The sequence below is a fragment of the Lepisma saccharinum genome, chromosome 14 (genome assembly GCF_977018435.1).
Source record: "Lepisma saccharinum chromosome 14, izLepSacc3.1, whole genome shotgun sequence".
Taxonomy (NCBI): domain Eukaryota; kingdom Metazoa; phylum Arthropoda; class Insecta; order Zygentoma; family Lepismatidae; genus Lepisma; species Lepisma saccharinum.
In genome coordinates this window covers 34,199,168-34,215,066 of record NC_139242.1, presented here as the reverse complement: position 1 = coordinate 34,215,066, position 15,899 = coordinate 34,199,168, and the positions used below count along the sequence as shown (strand labels likewise).

At 37.4% G+C, this 15,899-nt stretch overlaps 1 protein-coding gene across 1 annotated transcript in view; it reads right to left on the bottom strand.

Moving 5' to 3' along the window:
* Positions 1-4,899: 4,899 nt before the first annotated feature.
* ATPsynbeta (ATP synthase, beta subunit) overlaps positions 4,900-15,899 on the bottom strand; it is a 36,057-nt gene continuing 25,057 nt past the window's right edge. The window contains exons 8-10 of the mRNA XM_083135375.1: positions 8,714-8,926; positions 6,713-6,892; positions 4,900-5,338 (exon numbers count right to left, since the gene is read on the bottom strand). Coding sequence (XP_082991501.1) covers positions 5,222-5,338; positions 6,713-6,892; positions 8,714-8,926 — 510 coding nt within the window. The 3' untranslated portion in view covers positions 4,900-5,221. The remainder of the gene's footprint in view (positions 5,339-6,712; positions 6,893-8,713; positions 8,927-15,899) is intronic.

The window sequence follows — 15,899 nt, the reverse complement described above, 5'->3', positions numbered from 1 at the left end:
TTTTTATACAGATTGTCTGCTTATTTCAGTTTATCAGAATAGTGGAATGATGCACAAAAAGTAATTTACCACCAAATTTGAATTTCAAGTGTTGCTGCCCTTCTCAGACTATTTTATGTAAATGTGGAAAACTAAAATAATTAGTTTAGTGGTTAATTGACGTAGCTAATTTGCACCATTACTTGAGCAAGTATGGGGAAATGAGACAACCTTTAGCATGAAAGGAAAGGAACAATAAGTGTACGAGCCCTCGCTAAAATTTCCATAGTAGCAATTACCTGGAAACACTGAACAAAACAATGGAAAAATTCCCCTGGAATAGATTGATAAATTAGTAAAGCTCATCTCTGGACATGGGCTTTACATAGCTCAGGATTGTTGTAAGATTTCAAACCAAAAGCATTTTTTCAGTTGTGAAACCCCCTAAAAAGCATTTTGTTTTGGGTCTCCAAAATAAAAATAAGGGAAGACAGTTCTAAAGTTCATAGTTCTGTACTTTAAAATTGTTACTGGAAAAGCACAAGAGGGGTTTTTCAACCAGAACTGAAATGTTTATTATGAAATATCACTTCCTCAAAACTGATTTTGAGTATACACTTAGCAATCAAGTATTAAATGAAATAAAACCATATTCACTGATGTTCGCGACTTGAACCATTTCATTTCCACATGAAATATGACAAAATGCACTACTTGTCTATTCTATGCACAGCATGGCTCATCAGGACTGGGCCTACAGTTTAAAGTGTTATCCGAACCACTATGTGCCTCCACCGGGTATTGAAGTACAATAATTATTATTCATGAAACTAGCTTAAAGCAAATGAAAAGCAATTTTACCACCCCAAAGTCGTGCACCCATAGGTGGTATAGGCCTTACCGACCCACACATGAATACTGGTTAGACTACCTTATTAGTCACATTTGTGAATATAATCGGTTTACTTTGGAAAAAGAATATTGGAAACTATTGTCCCAGTCTTCTGTCTATTACCAAAATATCCTCCTCCAGTTTCTAACCTATGGGTGAGTCAGTATAGAAATCAAATCTTCATACTCTGATATTCCACCAATCCCATTATTCCAATCCTGTTTTTTTCTTACTCTCCAATACTGCTTTCTCTTCACAGACATCTTCATATTTCCCTTGGCCTATTTCACACTCCTTGTGCAGTGTATGCTTCTCTATGGTCCCACTGCACTTCAGGTGTTCCAACCACCTTATCTGTGCCTTATTTACAGTGTCCACAAATTACTCTGGTCAACATGATTTTTTTCACAAGAAAACTAAATGGCAAGTTTGGTGTATTTTTTAACCCTAAATTCAAATATGTAATTAGAATTTTTCCATCAGGCACAGTTTTTCTGTGACAGTTACATTTTGAAATCGAACTGTAGTGTTCTTTATGGCCTGCCATCTGATGCTTTAACCTGTACTTAACTTAGGGCGTTTGCTGCAGGTATGTTCAAGATAAGGTATATCGCAAGGCAGTAATTGCAGCAGCTGATAGTTTAAAATGAATCAAATGGAAAAAAAATTATAACATCTAGGTTACCTACTCAAGAAAGTTTAATTGATATAATTAATAAGGATAGACCAAGTACTAGCTGCTGGAATGAGAAATACGTGTAATGAAATGCGAAAAAAATTGAGGATCAAGAATTACTGTGATTATAATTTTTTCAAGATGTATAAGTGTTGTGTTAATGTTGACATCAGAAAGTCAAGTCTGAGTAAGTTTATGCATGTTCTGACGTGTTGAGTAGTAGAGAAGGAAGGCGAAGTGGAGAGTGGAGAATTCGCCACCGACCAAACAGATAACATATCGCCTAGCAGTGGCACTGAGAGCTAAAAATGTGTCCTAAAGAAATGTATTTACCTCCATTGCATATCAAACCGGGAATAATGAAAAATTTTCTGAAAGCAATGGATAAAAACTGCACTTGAAATCTAAATTTTCCAATGTCAGTGATGAGAAACAAAGAAGATATTTTTATTGGGCCACAAATAAGATCACTAATGAACATTTCTTAGAAACTCTTAAATCCACTGGGAAAAGCAGTCTCGTAGTAGATCAAATATGTTGCATTTTTTTTGGAAATCAAAGCAGAAAACTTTCGTAATACGAGGGACACTATTTATATTTTGAGCCTTGGCAACACTGATTGAAGTTAGGTGCGATTTGACGTTTGCACGGAATCGTCTGGCATTATTGACCATAACGTACTTCAAATGTTTTGTCAATAGCTTCATTTGTGTTGTTTGTTGCCTTGGAGATTGCACGACGACAACAATAAAATGGAATTAACTCGTGAACATTTTCGTGCGATGATTTTTTACGATTTTCGATGTGGATTATCAAGACAAGAGTGCATCGATCAACTTACTTCCACATTTGGCGATGAAGCCCCATCCTTTGCCACCATGAAACGCTGGTATAACGAATTTAATCGTGGCCGCCATTCGCTCACCGACTAGATTCGCAAAGGTCGTCCAAAATCAGTTGTTGTTCAAGAAAACATTGATGCTGTGCAAAACCTAATACTGCAAGATCGTCATGTGACATACTGTGAGATTGAGGCAACCATAGGCATTAGTTCCACCAGCATATATAAAATATTACATGATCATTTAGCTGTGAGAAAGGTATGTTCTCGTTGGATCCCACACAATTTCACAAAAACTCAAAAAGATGCGTCAATTGGTGCAAACAAATGCTCAATAAATACTATCGTGGTGCTTCAAAAGACGTATATAAGATTGTAACAGGTGACGAATCGTGGATATATGCATATGAGCCGGAACGTAAACAGCAGTCGACTGTATGGGTGTTTCAAGATGAATCCAATCCAACAAAAGTTGTTCACGCTCGAAGCACATCGAAACAAATGGTCCCCTGTTTTTTCGGGAAAACTGGTCATGTGGCAACTGTGCCTTTAGAGGAACGTAGAACGGTCAACTCTGAATGGTAGACAACAATTTGTTTGCCAGAGGTCTTCGGTCAAATACGGAAAACAAACAAACGGCGTCGGATCATTCTTCATCAAGACAATGCCAGCTGTCACACATCTCATCTAACAACAGACTTTATGAACAGTCAAAAAATCGAATTGATGGGCCATCTGCCATACAGTCCTGATTTGGCACCCAATGACTTCTTGTTCCCGAATGTCAAGAATAAATTGCGTGGTCAACAATTTTCGTCGGCGGAAGACGCCGTTGATGCGTTCAAAAACCATATTATGGAGGTGTCTCAAGAAGATTGGAAAAACTGCTTTGACAAATGGTTCGAACGAATGCAAAAGTGTATTGACCATAAAGGAGAATACTTCGAAAAACAATAAAGCAGTTTTCAATGCCAAATTCCTGTTTTTTCATTGTTAGGCTCAAAATATAAATAGTGACCCTCGTATAGTGAATGTACCTGTGAATTCATACAAAGCTATTGGATGCAACAGGTCTTTTAAACTTTCACTTCTTAAGACTCCCTCCCAGAAAATCTTCGGGCTGTCAGCGATGAGCTTGGCGATCGTTTCCACCAGCACATTTCTGTAATGGAAAAAGGTACCAAGGCAAATGGAGTCCCTGTACACTGGCTCACAACTGCTAGACCATGAAGAGAGATATCCCAAACGTAAAATATGCCATTAAATCATCTTGAATGTTTTAGGTAAGCCAGAATAACAAGTTAAGTGCAGATTTCATAAACCTTTATACATGTCACACAAAAACCTTGCCTGATGGAAAAAATCTAAAAATATATATTCGCATTCAGCATTAAAAATACTTCAGTTAATTTTGTTCTTGCGAAAGAAAAAAGTTCATTTTTGTAGACCAGTGTTATTGAACGATTTTGTAATACTACAGTTTCACAAATATTGAACAGACATGATTACCACTGTGTGAAAGAGGGATATTTGAAGTTTTGTACCTGCCTTAAATGCATTGTGTATGCCCCACGTGTGGGCAGATGTCCAGGCAGTGCTCCCATTCTCGCCAAACCCTCTCAAGCATGTCTTGTGCGATGTTCCCAAATGCACCTGTGTGTGAAAGTTGAACGGAATCATCTTCTCTGATGAAACCCCACAGGAAGAAATCACTCACTGAAGTCCGGTAACCGAGGAAACAGCCATCCAATTTTGCTTCTCAAATATATACAGCACAATCGATTTCCTGAGATGTTGCATAACTTGCAGGATAATTAAAGTTTTCGAAAATGTTTGTAATTAAACTCAACTTTACATTTAACAGTTTATTTCGCATTTTGCAATTCATTTTATGACAAAACATGATAGCAAAAATTTGAATCACACCTTTCAAAAACATGAAATATGAACTTTACAGCATCTTATTTCATATTTTGAGTTTCCGTCAAAAACAATTTCATATGCACAACCCTGTTTTCAGCCTTCTGTGTACCTCCTCTCTCATCTATTCTTCAGTTTTTTTCAATTATATTTCACAAAATTAACTGAAACTCTCCAAGAAACTCAATTTCTCTATCTGAAAGAGCCAGTTCGAATTTCATCACATACTTTTCTGGAAATTACATAATGTGCAATTGTGTGCCAACATTGTGTGGCATAAGTTTACTCCAAACTTAATATCTCAATGTGAGGAGCAACATTTCGAGATGCCCACATTTTACGTTGATCTGCCATTGCATCATACCTTTACCTCAAGACATACCTGATTAACAAGTTTTTGTGTTTAACATAAACTAACTTAGGTGTAACCTCTGAGTTGGTGATCCTAACCAAAATCCTGCTTGTAATATTCAGTACTGCTACTAGCTGATTCCAATATTCAATACTAGCCGATATTTTTATGCCTGCCATGTTTTAATATTTAATGTAACATACCATCACATTAGGATTGGAACAAACACACTGAATAAATAACATTAATGTAAGGTCTTTATTGACAAAATGATTAACAACAATACAGTTTCATTCTTTACAAATTACTCTGAACATGTCAATAGACTGACACCTAATTCAATGAAATGCCTATTTTATGCCAATTACGGATGAGAATGGAAAAACTGAATTACAAGCCACAGCACACTTTCCTTTTCTATTCTTTTTATCTTAAGGTGGAATAATGTTTGCAGCACTTAAGGTGTCCATTTCTATTTTGAACAGATCACCACCCTGATCTCTTTGTACATCACTAAATCTTCTACGACACAGAAATATACACTGCTAAATGCACCCTCCTTTACACAGACTCGGCCAGCTTTTCTGCCTTCTCGGAAACTTCCTCAATGGGACCTACCATGTAGAATGCAGCTTCGGGCAAATGGTCGAGTTCACCATTCAGGATTTGCTTGAAGCCCTGCAAGAAGAACATGAATTATGGTTCATGCAAGTCACACCCACTGGATCCTTACTCCCCCCTATGTCGGACCACTTCCATTTGAGAAACCCTAAATACCGTATTTATGCGTGTATCATAGACGTGCGCACAGGGGGGCAGTTGCCCCTCAATAATCATGGCCATTCGCATAAAATTTTCAACGGAGGGACAAGCAAGGTGTATATATAAGCATGGGGTATATTACCCTGATAACAGTGTTGCCCCCTTAAAAAACACCACTTGAATTTGAAATTATTGCATTAATGTAAATTACTATGACTGAAATCAAATTATACATGTGAAATATATACTTTTAGGTTGACATTCGATTACTAAGGGGGAGGTGTGGCCATCGTTGCTTCCCCTTCCAGACGTCCATAAATTATTATACTTTCACCTAGAAATTTAGTGTAGTTATTCAACTATATTATACTCTTAAAGAAAAAGTATTTTCAAGCTGATTAAAGTTCAAAGCAACTATGGGGAAAGGGGGTGCAGTGGAGCAACCACATGGGTGTTAATAAGCATTGCCCCTCCCCAACCTTGGATGGAAATCAATTCGGGGGGGGGGGGGGGCAAACATTGGGGTAAAAGAACTAAGAGTAGCAGGACAAAAGGATACTCAAGATGGAATTATTTTTCAAGTCTTTCTTGCATCATTCCCTCCAGGTGGCCAAGAGCACTTGCAGGGTGAAACAAAGGGAAAATTGGCCCCCTCTATATAAAATTTTATACAAATGAAAATATATTTCGTAAAATTTTCTTGCTCACTTCGCTCTCAAAGTCTGCTTTCTTACAACCTTGTCAAGCTCAGAGTCGTGGCTAGGGGGCAGTGAGAGTTGGGCCTGGGCTCCAAACAATCTAAATGAAAAATAATTCTAAAAGAGAATGCCATGGCTCCCCATGAAATTTTTTGTGCCATATGAAATCAATAATGTTTTCATTTTGCAAAAATTTGTATATGCCTAGATACGAGCCATCAATGTAATGAAACAGTTTTTCTTTCCAGACTGAACTTAATCAAAACTTTTACCCCCCCCCCCATTTATTCCATGCATAATATGCATAGTTTTTGGTGGCAAAAAATTTGGAAAAAAGTGTGCATTATACATGAGTAAATACGGTACAAAAAATACAGCTTGCTGACAATTTATCTCAACTAAGAATAGAACTCTTGGTCTTCTTTAGCATTCTGTGTTAATGCTCAACCATGACGACCCAAAGTCATCTTTCCACAACTTAAGTTTGTGGAGTATTTCTATGTCCATTATGGCTATTTACAGAAGCATGGTAGTTAAAATTTGCTAATCGTAATCACTGATGGCCAGTTCAATGTTCTCCCGTATTACATACCTTAATTGTCTCTTCCAATGGAACTAGTTTGCCAGGATGGCCTGTGAATACTTCAGCTACCTGGAAAGGCTGGGACAAAAACCTCTGAATCTTACGTGCTCTGGATACAGTCAACTTATCTTCTTCAGACAATTCATCCATACCCAGGATAGCAATGATATCTTGCAAGGACTTGTAGTCCTGAAAAGAACAACACGAATTAGTGTGAATCATGTGCTGATAAGCAAACCAGTACAGTAACTCCCACCATAAAGTGATAACTACAGTTGAACCTAGTTATACATATGCCAAGGTGAAGAGAAAATAATATGTACAACTGAGAACTACTTACAAATCAGATTTAGATACCATATCATTATTAAAATACTGTAATTGTATCTGTTTTGTGAAACAAGATATAAAGTGGTAAATTAACCAATATAAAAGTGTGTATAAATATGGAGAAACTAGTAATCACTTTATCCGTGAAACTGTTTTTTCTTCTTTGTTCTATTAATTTCAGTGGTCACTGCCACTGAACAAAGAAGAAAAAACAGTTTCACGGATAAAGTGATTACTAGTTTCTCCATATTTATATACTACCACGTCTCTTTTCCTAATTAATAAAAGTGTGATTCTTAAATACATGTAAGAAGTGCTTTTTATGAATCTGATTATATTCCCTCTTCTTGATGGCACATTTTGTTGATTTACTACTACTTCTACTATTACTACCCAATTTTAAAAATTGTCTGAAATAGCATTTCTTATACAAATGACTGGTCCAAGTGTGGTATAAGTAGAGGCACATATTTTTGGTAAATAAAGGAAAATTTCGGTACAAAAACAGAGTCGATTTCGGGTTCAAAAGCGGTAAATAAAATAAAATTTCGGTGCTATAGCAGTGAATAATCACATCAAAAGTGCTATATAAGAATACATTTTGGTTTTAAAATTGTTTATATAATCCTAAATTTGATTTAAAAACTGCACTTATTAAACAAAATAAACTTATCCCTTCTAATAACACATTTATGTAGTTACCAGAGTATTAAGTTTATTCCTGTGCAAAGGGGTCCATTTTTACTTCTCAAATATTTACAGCAGAATTAATCAATTTTCCATGATTTGCATAACTCACAGGATACTTCAGACTTCGCGTCTGTATATAAACGGTAAATTTAGTGTTTAAGAGTATATTTCGCATTTTGCAGTTAATTTTGCATTATTTCGTGACAAAACAGGGTAGGAAAATGTACCTCACACCTTTCAGAAACATGAATAATGAGCATTACAGCATGTTATTTCATATTTCATGTTTTCGTCAAAAACGAATTTTGCATGTCTCTAGGTATAAGCGATGCCTAATTCTGCAGCTATTACAATTATAGTTCTATATTGTCCTTCATGTATAAATTTTACTTTCATGAAATCCCATGAAGGCTCACTTATAAAATCTATCCCATATGATGAGGGGAAAAAACTGACATTTTCAAACTGACTGTTTGAAATATGTATGCATATTTAGTTTTAGACATTCAAACGAAATGTGAAATAACATGGTCTAATGTTCATTTTTCATAGTTTTGAAAGGTGTAAGATGCATTCTCCTACCACGTTTTGTCACGTAAATGTGCTATTAAAAGGGAAATGTTTGTGTAATAAGAAGAGTTTTGAAATCAAATTTAAGGTTATATTCACCATTTTAACAGCAAAATACCATTTTATATATCACTTTTGATCTGGAAATATGCCCAGTTTTTGTACTAGACATCTTGATCTTCTATTCACCATAAATATGGGGTCCTACCAATTGTTAATAATAGTAACAATGGATATATTGATTTTGTTTTGAATTTCGAGTATGTCATTCCTTCACATGTATACAAATTAACAAAAAAGACAGAACTGAAATATCCTGCATTAATTGCTGCCACATGATGTTGGTAAGCAGCCTTCTACTAACGTTAATAAAAATAAGTTTATCTGAAGGCACATGAACATAAAAAACCTCAAACTGACCTGCAAAATCTTCTGGATACTTCGGGCGACATCATAATGGTCCTGTCCGATGATATAGGGGTCCATAATTCGGGAGGTTGAATCCAGAGGATCCACAGCAGGGTAGATTCCCAATTCTGCAATGGCTCTGGACAATACGGTGGTGGCATCCAAGTGAGCGAAGGTGGTAGCAGGAGCAGGATCAGTCAAATCATCAGCAGGCACATAGATAGCCTACAACAAACAATTTCTTTATAAAATCCATTATGCAGAGTAAGAGGAAATTGACCAAAGAGCAACATATCCAACTAACACTACCGTAGATGGAGAACATTGTAAATTTGAGTGACTAACAAAGTACACTGTGTGCAGCTTGTTAAGACACACCCGTGTTATTAATTACCTTCAAACTACTTTTATCAAATGGCTTCCAAAGTTCTCATTTCTATCGGTTCTTGTCAACTGTGAAATTCCGGTTTGTCCACGGCATTTACAAAGTCTAAATATATCTAAATGTATAAATTTTGTAGCTGAGCTATCTGATTGGTTGCTTATTTACTGACACCTTTCCTGCATTTTGATTCAACACGATACTTTTATGTAGTAATTTTCCTGGAAGTTATGCAAAATTCGAAGGTTCCATTGATTTTGCATAAATATTGTGTAAAGAACTGTATTTTGTCATTACTAGACTTCGAATATTTAGGTTCTAAAAGTGTGCTTTTAGGCTCCTAAAATAGGCTCTAAAAATCCTAAAATAGGTCCTAAGAATCTTAAGTTAGGCTCGAAAAATCTTGAAGTAGGTTAAAAAAAACAACTTAAAATACTTAAAAAATCCTGAAAAATGCTGATTAGGTATAGTCACCGGCAATGAAAATGGGACACCTATATCCTGAAATACGCACTATCTTCCATAATGTTATGTGTGTTGCCTAACCCTACGGCGATGGCAGAAATTACCATGGCAATTTTCTATAGAAATCCACTCTTCGCCGTATAGTCAGACAACATTTTATTTCATGTTATTCACAGTCAAACTCTGCAATTTTGTTTGTGAGGATCATCTTATATACTGAAAATAATCTTTCAACGAAAACATAGTCAGTGGTGCAAACTTCAATGCTGAAATGTTAGTTTGCAAGGCGTGAATGCCACAAAGCACCGAAGTGAAGCGAAAGTGAGCAAGACCACACAGATCAGCCAACTTTGGATTGTATAGGTAACAGTGGCACCAGACATTTTGCTTTGTTTAGAGCTTTGAAAAATCAGAATAGACTTGGAGGAAGGGAAATCGACAAAGAGTACCTTTCAAACACTTCCGTCATTGATTTTTTCGTGACCAAACAAAGCATATACCTCTGTGTGGCATAAAAATCCTGTAAAACCTTTCAAGATATATAAAAAACTAAAAAAAAGGCTTGATTTAGGCATTATATAACTTCATCAGTGTTGAGTTTTTTAACAAAAAACTGACAACTTATGATTTCTTACATACCTGTAAAGGTAAAATTGGTTAAAAATCTAAAATCCGAGGTCTAGTCATTACATAACAGGTATTTTAATGTTCTGATAGAACAAAGCTCTGGTAAATTGTTGCATATAATTGTAGTGGAAAACTCAATTATATTAATAAATATTTTGAACTATTATTTGTTACAATTCTCAAGCATTGATATTGGTAGCAATCAGTAAGAGTATCTGTTGAAAGTGATATCGCCTCAGCCCTAATAAGTTTATAAAATTTGTTAGAATATTTGATTTCTTAATTAAATAATACCTTTTCTGTGAAACTACTAATATTTTACTGAATAGGTTCTCTTGGAATATTAGTCCGGATATGCTTCCAAACTTATGAGAGCCATCTTCAGTGAAGATGAGTATAATGTTCTCTTAAAAAGTTCGAAATCATATCTGAACCTGACTGATATTCCAAGACAATACAGAGGAACCCCGATTTTACGTTTTTCAGGGGTCTCTAAATAAAAAAAAAAAAAACTAAAAAGCGGGAAAGCATAAGGGAGGGGTGAAACTTAAGTATCAATAAGAAATGACTTCACAATCAACTTTTAGAGGGTATATTGTGTCAAAAATAATTCAACAAAGGTAAAGAAGTATGGTTATGTATTTCTAAGGGGAAAAAAGCAAGACCTGCTGTGAAAACTTGTGGCAGATTAATGTGACCCACTTTCGAGGGTAGGGACGGTAGATGACTACTGCTATCTGCCGCCTATTAGGTTCAATTTATGCTCCTGATTGTGTGGGATCATTTACTCTGTAAACTGGTAATTAGTTGCTAGTTTAGAAGTATCGGGTAATTGGAAGGGGGTGATCATTTAAAGTTGGACGTCAAGTATCTTTATATACTGTAATCAGTGTGTCCTGGATTCAGTTCACTTTAAGCTGCATGTGTGTCCAGTCCCGATCAGCCCAGTATCATAAAGTGAACTGAAAACATTTGTCAAACTTGCGCATTTTTAGACTTCACAATAGGGGGTTTATCATCAATGACCCACCCAGTATTTTCGAAATGGTGGGGGGGGGGGGGTTATGAATACATTTTGTAATAGCCCTCATTTTGCATCTTTTCTTGCCTTTGAAGTTGTTTTTTTAGAGATACTGGGGAAAAGAGGGGCTAGAACCCCCATCAAGCCCTCCCCTGGGCATGCCACTGATTGTTATTTACGTCCATATTAATAGACAATTTATTGTTGAATTTAGCAGTGTTGCGGAGGGCAAACACCCCTTCCGCCAATAGTTTTCCCATAATGTGCATTTCCTTCCTGCATTGTTCTGTATGTTCAAGATGTTTAACAGAAGGCAAAACAAGAAAAAAAATTGCTTGTCTTTTAACTGTTGCGTGTTTCATAATCTTCATAAGCAAAACGACTTTCTGAGGCAAGATTCAGAACAATGCCGTTTTTCTTGTTTATGATGGATGAGTCACTGCTTGAGACAAAACACTGACGCCCACTGCCTGCAGATGCCACTCGACCAGCGATAGAAGTGAAGACAACAGGTGGGTGTTGCGGCGGCGCCAATGCAGAAAGAAGGAGGGGGAGGATCACTGCTTTACACTCTCCCATGCTTTCACCTAAATACTACTGACATACGAGCAACAACATTTCCAACCCAGATAGAGGCATTAAAAAAATGAGAGAAATTGACTGCACCACCCAGATTAATGAGCTCGTGTTGGGGAAGATGTGTGCTATGTTTGTATTTGTAGACTGTACGTAGGAGCGACTGCTTAATTGTAGACTGCAGACGAGCAAGAAAACCAGGTCAGAAATACTTTGTACTTATTAGTAATTATATGCAATTCCATGCTGATACCATAGGGGACATGAGGAGGGCAAACAACACTCCAATTCATTTTTTAGTTCCTTGCAACTTACTCACTATCATATACAGTGCTCGAAAATTTTTCTTCAAAGCTAGGCGCCAGCTCTGAAAATCAGGCACCAGGAAACCACCTACTACCAATTGTGCATACTACAGTATGTTTAAAAAGTCAAGCAATCCAAACTTTGAAAATGTATATAATGAATATCTTAAAGAGATATTTACACAGGGTTTTATGCACTACACTAATCCTGTAGGCTATCACTGGGTTCATAAATTTATGTAGCATCTATCTAAATAAGAGCAATTACATTATTTTCAAATACATTGTTTATTTGCTGAAAACATCTGAGAACTGATTTTCAACAATAAACACCAACTCTTAAAGAATTTGTGGGATCATTTGTTTGTGTTTGACTGGTTGTAAAACTGTTGCTTTGTGGGGTACAGCAGAAGCAGAGAATTTTTATTGGAAAACCTCTTGCACGTGAGTGTAAGAATGAATAGTAAAATACTCTTCAGCAATGCACACGCACTGCTCCAATGAATACGCCATACTGAATGAATTAAAAAAAACAGGGACAGTAGCGGCGAAAGTGAGCGAAGAGAACAATGTAACCAGGGGCAGCCTAGGATTCTCTCAAGAGTCCAATTTCTACACAAAATCTTGATTTTTCACGTAAATGTATAGCCAATACTTAGACACATGTTGCATGCGACTGTTGGCAATATTTCGACCTGGTAGTGTTGCCACATACGGAGATATGTCCCAAAAATGGCACTTTTCACTCAACCCATAAAATCGCCAGTGACCAAAAGTGCTTGCAAATGACAGACTGACACGGTATCAGTCATCAAATGTCTAATTATGACCCTTCGATAATTTCTTACATATTTCTCTCACCTAGAAGTTCATTTCTAGAAAAATTTGAATGCTGCTTTCGGTCAGTTATTAATTTATATAATTTTCTGTACGGAGTGAACTGATAATTTTAAGCACTGAAAAATATCTCGATGGACGAGGCTTTATAATGCAGAAAACCCGGTGTAAATATCTCTTACAGTTTGCATGATATACATTTCCAAAGTTTTGGGTTGTGCGACTTTTGTAACACTGTATAAGATGTTGGAAAAAAAAGTAAAAAGTAAAGTTCTCCCCTGTGCATAGCACCACGCCATGAAGGCATATAGGGGGTGTGGGGGTAACGCACCACACTTTCTTGATCCGGTCGTGAGTGGGGGTGATGTGATCAGCATCACGCCCCTGACCGCCTTTACCCCCCAGGGTTTCCCCCAGGTACCCATGTTATTCGACGCTGGGTAGGCACCGGGGCCGCTTCCACCGTTAGAAAAGTTCCCGGATTTGAACCGGCCGGGGATCGAACCCGGGACCTTGAGCATGGTAGTCAGACGCGTTACCGACTGAGCCACCGCGGCCACTCGTATAAGATGTTGAGCATCACGGTATTCAAAACATCGCTATATTATTCGATAAAGCAGGAAATGGGGTGTTTGGGGACAAAGGGTAAGAAATTGTTACTAACTATGGAATGTTCACAACGTTGATGATAAAAAAAAAATTGCTAACTTACGCTGTACTGCAATTTGAACTTAGAATCATCAAAATTTCGCACATATTACAGCAAAAGATCACAGTCGCCAGGCTGAAATTTTTAGTCACCATGGCGACCGGGAATTTTCGAGCCCTAATCATATATAAGTATAAAATCGAAATTAGTTAATTTACTTACGTAAAGTGAGTATAAAGTTGTCGTAGAAGAAGTTTCGGTGGCAACTGCCCCCTTCTTCAGGTCACGAAATCGGCTATTACGTGCCTACGTAAAGCTTCGTCATTTAGAAAGGATCAAGGTATATGTATGAACAGGTTGAATGTTAGGATAACTAATGACTAAAACATGATAAAACTGTTAAAACTGATATAAAAACTGTTAAAACCCATAATGTTACTCTATCATAGCTCCATGTTGACAGCAACGTGTATGTTCAATTACTATTAAAAATTGTTAAAACCGGTGAGGCTACCCTAACACTGATGCACGTAGACAGGAACTGGTATGCTTTCAAATGCTCGAGGTTGCGAGTGAGTCACTTTTCCTGTGACAAAGAACTTCTTGAGAGTTGAGAGTTCCTCAGCAGAGGTTTTTCATTGTGAGCATGAACAGCCCAACACCATAAAGTACTGACGTTACACATTCATTTCCATAAAAAGCCTGTTACGTCATTTCAAACGAGAAGTTGCGTATGATACTTGCCTCCGGCTCAACATCTGGGTTAACCTTGAAACAGATTTCTTTATATTCTTGATTATTCCATTTCATCAACATTCCTAACCAAATTTCATGAATATTCCCATCATCCCTATTCAGCTTATTTTCTCTATATTTACATATAAATGAGGTCTCATAAACATCCCTCCTTAATAATTTGTCTTCCACACGTATAACTTCCCGAGTGATTATCTCATGTTCCTCTTCTAATACATGCTCCGATAATCCCATGCGGGGGTTTCCATCTCTAATATCTAATATCCGAATCGTCGTCTACGACAACTTTATACTCACTTTACATAAGTAAATTAACTAATTTCGATTTTATGCTTATACAACACCCCAAGTAAACTAGAAACAGTGAAGGTAAAGATCCCTGTTCACATTACACCATGCTCTCACTGCCTTTACCCCCCATTCTTCAATCTCAGCCAATCTGGAGGTGATGTGATCAACACCATGCTTGGGCAGCCTTTACCCTCCAGGGTTGCCCCAAGGTACCCATTTATTTGAGGCTACGCGAGCTCTAGAGCTGCTAGAGCCCTGGGTTTCCAGTGTGGGAGTCAAGATGCCCTACAGACTAGGTGACCACAGCTCCCAGCGAATGAGAAAAAGTAATTAAATATATGCTCTTTTGGCCCAAATAAGCATTTTAATGGTATTCAGATGTGCACTAAATTTTGCTGCTCCCAGAGAATATTGCCACACTTCTTGTTTATCCACTCACTTTTCCCCCACTCAATTACTGTACAACATGCAAGTCACACAATCTGCATGAAAGAAACCATACAATAATACAGGGAGTCCATAAAGTCCTGCAAAAAACTAAAACTCTATAACTTTTTAGCTGTTGCGTTTAACAATACACATTTTTTGGGTGAGAAGGGTGGAAGTTTAAAGTTTTGTTCTGGCCACACTGCTCAGTGACGCTTGCACTGGTAATCACGTGATCATGTGACTTAAGATGGCGTCCATCCAGGAAAAGGCACAGTGTGTTCTGTGGTTTGCAGAGTTAAAATCTTGTGTTTCAGTGCAGAGAAAGTTCCAGACAACATATGGGAAACCACCCCCAGCAAATTCAAGTATCAAGAGATGGTATGAAAAGTTCAAGGCAACGGGAAGTGTGTCAGATTTGCCACGCAGTGGAAGGCCAGGATCGAGTGACGATGTGATTCAGTCAGTGCAGGATAGCGTGCATCGGAGTCCAATGAAATCGCTGAAACGAAGATCACTGGAACTGGGAATACCGAAGTCAACATTACACAAGATTGTACGCAAGAAGGCCAGCCCTACAAGTTCGGCAGTTTCTTAACGAACAATTTCAAGGTAGATGGATTGGCCGAAGAGGGCCCACGCCTTGGCCTGCAAGATCACCAGAGTTGACACCTTGCGATTATTGGTTGTGGGGACATGTAAAGACCGAGGTGTATTCACAGAAACCAGCTAATCTGGATGACCTAAAAGAAAAAATAAGAGATGTGATTCTGAATATCCCAGGAGAGCACCGTCAGCACGCAATTCTCGGTTTCACAAAAAGACTGCAACAGTGTTTGGACGTGAATGGTGCACAATTGGAG